Source organism: Chelonia mydas, chromosome 2 (genome assembly GCF_015237465.2).
Source record: "Chelonia mydas isolate rCheMyd1 chromosome 2, rCheMyd1.pri.v2, whole genome shotgun sequence".
NCBI classification, from domain to species: Eukaryota; Metazoa; Chordata; order Testudines; family Cheloniidae; genus Chelonia; species Chelonia mydas.
This window is the reverse complement of record NC_057850.1, coordinates 204,041,299-204,052,917: the sequence shown is the minus strand read 5'-3', so window position 1 is coordinate 204,052,917 and position 11,619 is coordinate 204,041,299. Positions and strand designations below refer to the sequence as shown.

At 44.4% G+C, this 11,619-nt stretch overlaps 1 protein-coding gene across 3 annotated transcripts in view; it reads left to right on the top strand.

The window, feature by feature from the left end:
• The first annotated feature begins 10,071 nt into the window (after nucleotides 1–10,071).
• SP4 (Sp4 transcription factor) overlaps nucleotides 10,072–11,619 on the top strand; it is a 49,213-nt gene continuing 47,665 nt past the window's right edge. The window contains exons 1-2 of one of the 3 annotated variants that reach the window (XM_043541065.1): nucleotides 10,072–10,196; nucleotides 11,287–11,381. In XM_043541065.1, the coding sequence (XP_043397000.1) occupies nucleotides 11,307–11,381 (75 nt within the window). In that variant the 5' untranslated portion in view covers nucleotides 10,072–10,196; nucleotides 11,287–11,306. Of the gene's footprint in view, nucleotides 10,708–10,910; nucleotides 11,183–11,286; nucleotides 11,382–11,619 lie in introns of those variants that run through there. The other 2 variants (XM_037890568.2, XM_037890569.2) reach the window with 2 other exon arrangements.

The window sequence follows — 11,619 nt, the reverse complement described above, 5'->3', positions numbered from 1 at the left end:
CCTGGCACACTCCTCCTCCCATATGTTGCCCATAAAGCAACCAGAGAAGGGGCCAATGTCTGTCTACTGTTGAATCTTAATTTAAAATATTTTTCAAATATATAAAGAGATTAATGTATTTTATATTAATTTTTGTTTTAAGGTTACTTGTCACTTTGGTATGTTTTATATTCAATTACCGAATATAAAAGAATGCCAAAAATGTAAAAGATCTCTTCAGTTGCATGGAACTAACTTACTTGTGCAGTGTTCATCCATTTGTCATTGCAAACATGTATTCAGCAGGAAGCCACATCAGATGAATTAGGATTTCCTGTTCAGCTTTCAGAGTAGCAGAAAGCTATTGACGTGTCTAGCTACTTCAGAGTTGTTATCTACCATTACAGGAGATACAACTTTGACATAAAAACACTTTAGTAGTTCTTCACTGGAAGGCTAAAGTGTCTGGGCTACATGGTGTCAAATTAGTTCTGTCCACCTCTGTGGATTGCTTGCAGCAACATGCAGCTACTGGGACTAGCAAAGTACAATAAATTGCAGCCTAAGAAAGCTGTCTTTGATGTCAGGCAACTGTGCTTGTGCTCTAAAATAAAAAATATGTATGTGCGGTCATAAATCAAGGTGCTCTTCTTAGCCAGATGGAGACCTGTTCATGGCCATGCTCTTTTTTCCAAGCAAAAGAGCTCTCTTATTTCTTAGCAACAACATCTTATAACATCACATAATTCCAGGTAGTATCAGAAAGCAATTTCCTTGTCTCTCACACACAATAACTAAGACTTGAAAAACAGAGAAGAATTTTATGATTTATAATTTGATTTTTAACACTATGTGGGTGAATTATAGCAATCTGCATGAAGTTCTTTATAAACCAGAAAGCACTTCTCATACCTCTACCATAACTCAGTCACACACACACACACACACACACACACATATACACAAAGGTGGGGGGAGGAGATATGACCAGTATAAAATGACATAGTCATTTTCTTGACTGGTTTTTAAGCAGCTTTTCCTTGAATCTCTTCTTTGGGTTTTTTTTTTTAAGTGATCACTGAAACCTGCCACAAGACATAACACTCAACAGGAGAAACTTAGTACAAAACAAGAACAAAAATAAATAGGAGCTTTTCACAGAGGTTTAATTTTCACTACAAAGATCAGTTAAGTTTAAAATGTTCTAACTACTAGGTGTTTTTAAAGCATGGGGCCCCATCCATGAGGACAGAGGTATTTCCTAACTTGTCCTTCTTGGATGCCTTCCATTTATGTTCCATCTAAAGATAGGAAATGGCTCCTTCAGTTTTACTCTGTGGAACAGATGGCAAGAGGTCTCAAAAAGAGTGGATTAAATTTTCTGTCAATTCTTAATTTTTGAAATGGCATGTACATTTTTGAGTTAAATTTGCAGCATATTTATATCTGAATGTCTTTTATTTCTGCTATAAACTTTTTGAGATAGGGTAACTAGAACTGAACATACTATTCCAGTTGAGGGTGTACCATTCATTTATATAAATAGCATCACATTTTTGATATTTTTCTCCATCCCATTCCTTATGCACTCAAACATTTTGTTTACTTTTGTGTCTGCCATTGTACACTGATCAAATGTTTTCATTGGACTCTCCACAGTCACATCTAGCATCCTTAATTTTGGCGCTTTCTAACTTTTGAATCCTTGACTTTGAAACCTTAATGGTACTTTAAGTTTCTGTAACTAATTAATAAATATACAAAATTCAGTAACACCAGTTGTAATATGGATCATTGGGGTACTCCATTACTTAACCTCTTTCAGTGCTGATAATCAATAATTTATTCCTATTCTTTGTTATAAGAAAAGGAGTACTTGTGGCACCTTAGAGACTAACCAATTTATTTGAGCATAAGCTTTCATGAGCTACAGCTCACTTCATTGGATGCATAAAGTGGAAAACAGTGAGGATGTTTTTATGCACACAGACCATGAAAAAAAGTGAGGATGTTTTTATACACACAGACCATGAAAAAATGGGTGTTTATCACTACAAAAGGTTTTCTCTACCCCCATCCCACTCTCCTGCTGGTACTAGCTTATCTAAAGTGATCACTCTCCTTACAATGTGTATGATAATCAAGGTGGGCCATTTCCAGCACAAATCCAGGGTTTAACAAAAACGTCTGAGGAACAGTGGGGGTGGGGGGGGAATAAACAAGGGGAAATAGGTTACTTTTTATAATGACTCAACCACTCCCAGTCTCTATTCAAGCCTAAGTTAATTGTATCCAATTTGCAAATTAATTCCAATTCAGCAGTCTCTCGTTGGAGTCTGTTTCTGAAGTTTTTCTGTTATAATATCGCAACTTTCATGTCTGTAATCGTGTGACCAGAGAGATTGAAGTGTTCTCCGACTGGTTTATGAATGTTATAATTCTTGATATCTGATTTGTGTCCATTTATTCTTTGTACGTAAATGGACACAAGAATAAATGGACACAAATCAGATGTCAAGAACCAGTTGGAGAACACTTCAATCTCTCTGGTCACGCGATTACAGACATGAAAGTTGCGATATTACAACAGAAAAACTTCAGAAACAGACTCCAAGGAGAGACTGCTGAATTGGAATTAATTTGCAAATTGGATACAATTAAGTTAGGCTTGAATAGAGACTGGGAGTGGTTGAGTCATTATAAAAAGTAACCTATTTCCCCTTGTTTATTCCTCCCCCCCCCCACTGTTCCTCAGACGTTCTTGTTAAACCCTGGATTTGTGCTGAAAATGGCCCACCTTGATTATCATACACATTGTAAGGAGAGTGATCACTTTAGATAAGCTAGTACCAGCAGGAGAGTGGGGTGGGGGGAGAGAAAACCTTTTGTAGTGATAAACACCCATTTCTTCATGGTCTGTGTGTATAAAAACATCCTCACTATTTTCCACTTTATGCATCCGATGAAGTGAGCTGTAGCTCACGAAAGCTTATGCTCAAATAAATTGGTTAGTCTCTAAGGTGCCACAAGTCCTCCTTTTCCTTTTGCGAATACAGACTAACACAGCTGCTACTCTGAAACCATTCTTTGTTATGACTCTCTTAACTAGTTTCTAATCTTGATAGTCCCTATAATCACGACTACTTACCAGCCTCTTAGCAGAACTTTGTCAGACCCACATAGAATTCTAAAGGGCTGATAAGGCACAGTTTTCTCTCAGATAAGTTGTTCTGCTTTGTCCCTATCCTACCAAGTGAATTTTGATGTCAACTCTATTTTTAAACATTTTAGCAAATTTACCTGTTCCTGAATTAAGGCTCATTTTTTGTTAGCAGCTCAGCAATTTCATTTGTACATTCCTTCATAACTCTTGGATAAACGCCACCCATTCCTAGTATGCAGTGTTGTTGTAGCCGTGTTGTCCCAGAATGTTAGAAAGACAAGGTGGGTGAGGTAATCTCTTTTATTGGACCAACTTCTGTTGGTGAGAGAGAGAAGCTTTCAAGCTTACACAGATCTGAAAAAGAGCTCTGTGTAAGCTTGAAAGCTTGTCTTTCTCACCAAAGAAATTAGTCCAATAAAAGAGATTACCTCATCTATCTATTTATTCCTAGTTATTTATTGCAGTTTAAATTGTCAATTTATTCCACCACCACCTCATTTACTACATCAAGCACTGGCAGTGCCTTATCTTCGTTATCTGCAACAAGTAGCTCTTGGGTAGGTGTTTTCCTCCTTGTCCTACATGGTGAAGCCTGCAGAGAAGCTAAACAGATTCTTCCTTTGCATTACCGTCCTTTTATTCCAAGTAGCTTAGTGGACCCCTTGACTCTTGCAGGCTTCTGATTGCATATATAACCAAAGAATGTATTTGTCTTTAGATATTTTCTTTTCAAATTCTATCATAGACTTCCCAGCTTCCATTATATAATTTACCTGACACAGTTTGTCTCTACCTATTGGTATCACTTGGGCTGAATTTTTACTTTTTTACTGATACTTTTTTTACTTGAATAAACTCTTTAACCAACATTGTTTCCCTTCTTTTCTGCTTGTTTCTTGGTTTTGGAGTACACATGCACCCTGTCATTCTAGCATGGCATGCTTACATATATAGATTCCAATCCGATGCTAAGGATTTTACTTTCTTAACTTTTGTCTTCAGTTTCATTTTTAAAACGGGGTTTTTGGTTTTTTTTAAACTTTCTAAAATTAGGATCACTTTACTAATCCTTTATTATCTTATGGTTATTCTTACTTAGTCACTCAGTTGCAATGACTTCTTAAACCAAATCTTGTTTGTTACTTAGGGCTAAGTCTCTTGTGCACCGGCAAAGCCAGATATTCCTAGAAGCAATTCTTTATGGTGTCAGGAACATGCTTCTCCAAACTGTGTCCTGAATAAACATTTGATGGCGTGGATTGCACCCTCAGCAAGTTTGCAGATGACTAAACTGGGAAAAGTGGTAGATATGCTGGAGGGTAGGGATAGGATAAGAGGGACCTAGACAAATTAGAAGATTGGGCCAAAAGAAATCTGATGAGATTCAACAAGGACAAGCGTAGAGTCCTGTACTTAGGATGGAAGAATCCCATGCACTGCTACAGACTAGGGACCGAGTGATTAGGCAGCAGTTCTGCAGAAAAGGACCCAGGGGTTACAGTGGACGAGAAGCTGGATATGAGTCAACAGTGTGCTCTTGTTGCCAAGAAGGCTAATGGCATTTTGGGCTGTATAAGTAGGAACATTTCCAGCAGATGGAGGGACGTGATCATTCCCCTCTATTCGGTGTTGGTGAGGCCTTATCTGGAGTAGTGTTCAGTTTTGGGCCCCACACTACAAGAAGGACGTGGAAAAATTGGAAAGAGTCCAGTGGAGGGCAACAAAAATGATTACCGGGCTGGAGCACATGATTTATGAGGAGAAGATGAGGGAACTGGGATTATTTAGTCTGCAGAAGAGAAGAATGAGGGGGGATTTGATAGCCCCTTTCAACTACCTGAAAGAGGGTTCCAAAGAGGATGGATCTAGACTGTTCTCAGTGGTATCAGATGACAGAACAAAGAGGAATGGTCTCAAGTTGCAGTGGGGGAGATTTAGGTTGGATATTAGGAAAAACTTTTTCACTAGGAGGGTGGTGAAGCACTGGAATGGGTTACCTAGGGAGGTGGTGGAATCTCCTTCCTTTGAGGTTCTCAAGGTCAGGCTTGACAAAGCCCTGGCTGGGATGATTTAGTTGGGGATTGGTCCTGCTTTGAGCAGGGGGTTGGACTAGATGACCTCCTGAGGTCCCTTCCAACCCTGATATTCTATGATCAATTAAATATGAGTAGTTGAAATTACCTATTTATTATTGTTTTACTAGTTTTTGTGTCCTCTTTGATTACTTTTAATATTTACATCCTCTATCACTATCCTTATCCAGAGGCCACTACTAAATTGCCATCTTATGAATTGGAATTTGTATCCAGATAGAGTACCTGGTATCTACCTCTCCAATCAGAAATTTTATTTCAAAAGAGTCTGAGATTACAATTGAATCAACTTGACATTTTGTTTCTTTGTCTTTTTACTAAAGCTTGGGGGTGCAAATTCTATCTTGAGTCCTCCTCCAACACCTGCGATATTTGGGGACTTGACACTTCCAGGAGGTACCCCTCATTTTCCTCCAGTAAAGACCACTATAACTACTGAGAGCTCATTCAGTATCTCCCCCTGTTACTCACTGCTGCGTTTTTCTCAGCTCTCAGTCTCCAAGTGCAGCCTGTGCTTCTGGGAACTGGTAGGAGAGGAGTTAATCACTGCAGGTTCAGCTTTCTTCCACCTCCCATCCTCTTGGTTTAAGGGGCGAGGGTCCAGATTTTTAAATGTGTTATGGATTTGGCTAACCTTATTGAAGTTGGTGGGCGTAACAGTGGCCTTTCTTTCAGGATAAGTGTAAAAAGCAATTGAGCTCTGTAGAACCAGATAGCCAAAACAACATGAGCCTCCACCCAAACACAGGCACATGACAAAGCTTGAGTAGAAGTGTGTGTGTGTGTGTGTGTGTGTGTGTAAAAGCCAAAACAAGCACTGGGAGCATGGCCTAAGAAAGCCTAGAGGGAGAGATTTTTGGTTTGAGTGCTAGCTGAAAGTGGCTTGGAATTTTGGGCAAAGGACATGTCTGCTGTTGTTTGATTCCTACTGTGTTCAGGGAAACAGGATGTTAGGCTCCTATGTCACTTTTGAAAATGGGACTTAGCCATCTAAGGCCATATCTACACTACACATGCTACTGCAGCACAGCTATGGCACTGCAGCTGTGCCACCAGAGTGCAGTAGTGTAGACACTTCCTACAGTGACTGAAGAGGTTTTTTCCCTTGCTATAGTTAATCCACCTTTTAGAGAGGTGGTATCTAGGTTGACAGAAAAAAAAAATTCCATCATCCTAGCCACGTCTACACAAACGGTTATGTTGGCTTAACTACAGTGCTCAGGAATGTGAATTTTTCACACCCCTGAGTGACATAGTTAAGTCAAGCTAAATTTTAAGTGTAGGCTAGGGCATCATTACTTAGGCCTTGTCTACACTACAAAATTAAGTCGACCTAAGTTAGGTCGATATAGAGCCATCGCAGTAACTACTGCATTTTTTTATGTTCACCCTAGCCCCTTCTATCGGCAGTGCACTTCCTCACCAAGAGTGCTTCTACTAACTGAAGTGGGGCATTGTGAGGTACTGACAGCTGGAGCTACCCCCTGCTCCGGGGCTGACAGCCCGGAGTGCCTGCCGGGGCTGACCCTGGAGTCCTGCTGCTACCTCTCAGTGAGGGCCTGTGGGAAGGGAAGGAGAACCCAAGCCTGCCAGCCTCCCAGTGAGGGATTTGGGAAGGGAGTTAAGGAGATCCCGAGCCTGGCAGCCTCTCAGTGAGGGACTGGGGGGGGGATGAGAGCCCAAGCGGTGGCTGGGCTTGGGCTCTCCTTCCCCACCCCCATCCCCAGTCCCTCACTGGGAGGCGGCAGCACAGCTCTGGGCTGTCAGCCCCAGTGTCTGGGGTCTGGGCTGTCAGCCCTGTGTATCTGACAGACAACAGGCAATGGTAGTAATGCAGCATCTACACTGACCTAAGCTCTACGCCTCTCGCAGAGGTGGAGCTATTAGGTCAATGTAGTGACCAGCTTGCATTGGTGGGAGCACCATTGCAATGTAAACATCTATAGAGTTACGTCAACGTAAACTGCCTTATGTCGACCTAACTCGGTAGTGTAGACCAGGCCTTAGAACTTGCAATGCTGAGCACAGCAACACCTAAATATCTTTATAAATTTGGACTAATGTATCTGTGAGAAGGGTCAGCTTCATGAGTACATGGGCAGACCAGAAGGTGAAAGGAGAGAAAGACAGAAGGAACCTACAAAGACATAAGTGGTAATTTGGGAGCAGCAAAAGTAATTTAAGAGAGAAATGGGGATTTGGATGGAAGAGTCACACTGGAGGGCAGAGAGAGATGAGATGAAAGATAGGGAAAAGGAAAAAGTATAAACTGATGGGGAAAAGAGATATTTTAGTAGCCAGCAGAGAAAAACGTTAAGAGAAACAAAACAAGATTGAAAACAAAAACTAGGATAGATAAGAAAGACAGAAGTAGAGATGAAATAACTAAGATTGGACTCAGCTAAGGTCAGAAGAGTGGGAACAATTTAAAAAATAAAAGGAACATAGCCCTGGAAGTATGGAAGAGAGAACAGTTAAAGGTCTGGGCACGAATGAAAACTGGGATGGGTATTTTGTTTTCTCTGTCCCCATTCTTTATTGTACAATTTCCCATGTTTTCTTTAATTTCTTCCAGTAGCAATTAGTGTGGCTGTCTATAACTTCTGTGTCAAGAAATATATGCTACAGGGGTTGATCGAACTCCCGTTTAAATAAAAAATCACAATGAGTTCAGTGGGAATTGGACCCACCTAAAGCTCTTTTTCAGCAGGCAGGAGAAGATTGCACACTGGGTCTTGTAAGGACCATGCTTTTTATCTGAATGGCTAAAGAGACAAGACTCAGAAGACTTGAGGAGGAGCTGGAGAAAGGAGTTGGGTCATGAGGGAAATATGGGATATAGTAAAGGAAGAGGGGTATTAAGTAGTATGTGAGGGGCCCACTTGGGGGCCCACTATAGCATGTATAATAAGTAAATATACAAATAATTATACCTTACTGAAACTATCCTTATTTCAATTCCCACCATCTGTCCATCACTGCCTTCCAATGTCACTCTCCCCTATAACCCAGTTAGGGATAGGGCTGGCAGGGCCTTCAGAATTGAACTCTTGGGGCCTGATTTTAAAAGGTATACAGAGAGAGGCCTAGTGGGAATTTCAAAAGTGCTTATACAGGTTAGGTGAAAAAGAGGGAGGTTTTTCATTATATTCCTGCCTCTGCAGCCTAGCCTTTATGCAACCTTTGTCTGTCTGTTAGTCAACAGTTCTAACTCCAAGGTTTGGAACAGGACCTTGAAATCCAGCAGGGGAGGACAGTTCTTGGGGCAATGATGTCATGTGCTTTTCCCATGAAAATCCACCCAGATTTGGCTGAGTTCTAAAATGTGGAATATTGCTATTTGCACATGTGAATTAGCAATTATTCAGCATTTGCAGTTTCATTTTCTGAACATTCTAGCTGCACCACGCAGGCTCCTCAGTGCTGCTGGAAAAACCTAGAAGTGGCTGGGCAATTTTAAAATGGGGGTTGTGTCCTTTTTTTATTCTTTATGATGCTTAAAGAAAGCCTACAAGATGTTTCTTTTTGCTGTGTTTTTCACTTCAGAAACCTCATTAGTGGCAAGCCTGGTTTTCCTTTTTTCTAGAAGACTTGTTGGAGGCCTCAGATGGGTATTGGTAGCTTTCTCACACCTTAATGGAGAGATAAGTTTGATAGATATTTATCAAATAAGATATTTCTCAAAAATACTTAGGTTTTGATATTAAATAGATGTTAATAACTGGTGTCTTAAACTTTAGTCTGACTATTCCCAATCTTCAGCGTCTTCTGGTGTCATAATTTCACAGCTCTTCTTTTGTTTGGAGTATATAGTGTTGTCAAGGTCTGGACTTGTAATGAAAATGAGCAGATTTACAAAAACAGAAAAAAGGTTTTCCTGTCTTCTTTATACATTACAACAATTTAAAAAAGGGACACAAGCCTCTTGTATGAGAAATGCATAAGGAAAATAGCCCATTGGGCATCGACTTGCGCTATCTTAAATCAGCAGTATAAATTGCAACAGACCATTAATAACAAGTGCTTTGAGATGCCTGGCACGGAGGCTGCGCTTACTCAGACATAAGACTATAGGGCAGCGGTTCCCCACTTGCTAGCTGGTTCGCAGCCAAGTAACGGGGAAGGATGCGTGAGGGTTTCAACTCCTCATCCAACCTGGAGCTGCTCAGGCCCAAGACTGGCTCCTAAAGCCTCGCCCAGTGGGCACCATAGGGGACTGAATGGCATCTCCTTGGAAACCTTGAGGACTGGAGCTCCTCCGCTTCGACCCGCCTGGAAACCCTCAACCTTCCCGCGGGGAGCTCTGATGCAACCCAGCTGCGGCACGCCCCCCACCCTCTCCCGGGGCCTGCCCGAAGGCATCCCTCAGCGCCTGCGCATACCGGAAACTACACATCCCGGCATGCTCCTCGCTGCACCTGGGCCAATCAGCAAGGAGAACCCATTTCCCTCCCCACCCCGCCGCCGGGGGCGGGAAATACCCACGCGGGGTGGGAAAAGGCACCTCAGTTTCCCCCGGCAAAGGGCTGCCGGCTGGTGCCAGGGCGCAGGGCGAGCGCGCTGGGAAGCCTGCAGTGTCTCGGCAGCTGGGCCCACAGAGGGATGAGGGGCGGCCTCAGAGAGACCGATACAGGGGGCAGCGGGTCCCTCACAGAGCTGGGGGTGGGCTGAGTCCGGGGTGATTGAAGGGCAGACGGGGGAGGGCCGCGTCGGGGACTTGGCGGTTACAGCCCAGCGCGCTGTCAGTCAGGGGGCGTGAGGGCCTTGGCTGCCGTTTGGTTGGCTCAAGCCGCGCGAGCCCGCCCACGTGCTCCTTTTCTTGTTCGCGCGCGCTGTCAATCAGTGTTCTGGCGGCTGGAGACGGAGGCGCTTTGCCGCTCGCCACCCCCGGCTTGGCTCCTCCCCTTCCCCGCCTCGCTTCGCGCTGTCAGGCAGCTCGGGGAGCCCTGCTGCAGGCGAAGGTTCGCTCAGCTCGCCTACTCCGCAGCTCGCGCCGCCTTGGCCCCACCCTCTCCCTCCCGGCGCGAGGGCCCCCTGACTTGGCTTGTTCTGAGCTTGGGTCGCGCGGAGCTCGGCTCTGTAGCTGTCTCGCGCCGCCCTAGCCTAGCCCCGCCCATTTGCGAGGAGCCCAGCTCCGTCGGAGAGGAGCGGCCGAGTCGGCTGCTGGGCTCGGTTTCCTGCTCAGTGGGCGTCAGTTGGGCCTCTCTGGGCCCCGCCCCTCCTTCCCTCTCGGCTGGCTCTGAGCTGTCAATCAGGCGCCGGGCTCAGGGGCAGGCGGCGGCGGCGGGCGGAGAGAGGCAGCTACGCCACAGCCCAGCGGCGGCCATTCGTGGAAAAATAGGCCGTCCCGCTCCTCCCAGCTCCGGCTGCGACCGGCCTTCTCCCCGCTACCCCCACCCCACCCTCCGCCTCCTCCGCCTCCTCCTCCCCCCCAGAGCGGCGCCTCAGCGGGGCATTAATGCGGGATGAGCGGTATGTAACCCCCTCCCTCCTTCAGCCCGCTCCATCTCCATCCCTCATCCCCCTTTCTTCTCTGCTCTCCCCTCCATGCCCCTCTATCCCGCCCTCTTTCAGTCCTCCTCTGGCCCTCCTTCTTCCCCCCTTTCTTCTCTTCCTACCCTGCCCACTCCGCTCTCCGTCCCTCCTCTTTCCCTCCCTCCTCCATTCCCCTCTTCTCCCCTAACCCTTCCTCCTGTGCACAGCCTTCCCTCCTTCATTCCTCTTTTCCTTCGCTGTACAACCCTCCTCCTGCCTGGCCGTCGATGCTTTAGGGGCAGGAGGAGGAGGAGGGTTGTGGGTGGGTTTTTCCCCCTGCTGTCTGGGAGAGGAAATCAAACCTCCCCTTTCTGGGTGTTAACTCTCCAGCCCCCATGGGTTGGGTTTCAAACCACGTTTTTGGGACGGGCTCTTTTGTCATAATGATTTGGATTATGGTTTTCACAGAGAGGTAAAATCGAAGGGATTGGGTACCAAAGAGGAGGTGCCAATAGGTTTTCCTTTTGTATAAAGAAAGGTGAATAATTAACCTGTTATGCTTCATGTTTTTTGCAGATCAAAAGAAGGAGGAAGTTATGCCCACAGAGGGAGAGAAATCTCCTGAGGCAGAGAACAACAATAATAAAAAAAATAAAACTGGAGGCTCACAGGTAACTCATGCACACAAAATGGGAATTGCACACCTCTTAGCGTTTAAAACTAAATGTGCAGTTAACTGCATTTCCCGTTCAAGGCGTCTTTCTTTTGGGTGGGTGAAACATGAATGGTAATCTTGACTGCCTGGACATGTTTTTTGGGTGGATTATACTTTAAACTGATAAACTGCTTGCTGTGTATTGAAGAATTTTGTAAAAAGGACTGGATTGAGGAAGAAACACTTCAGCAGTA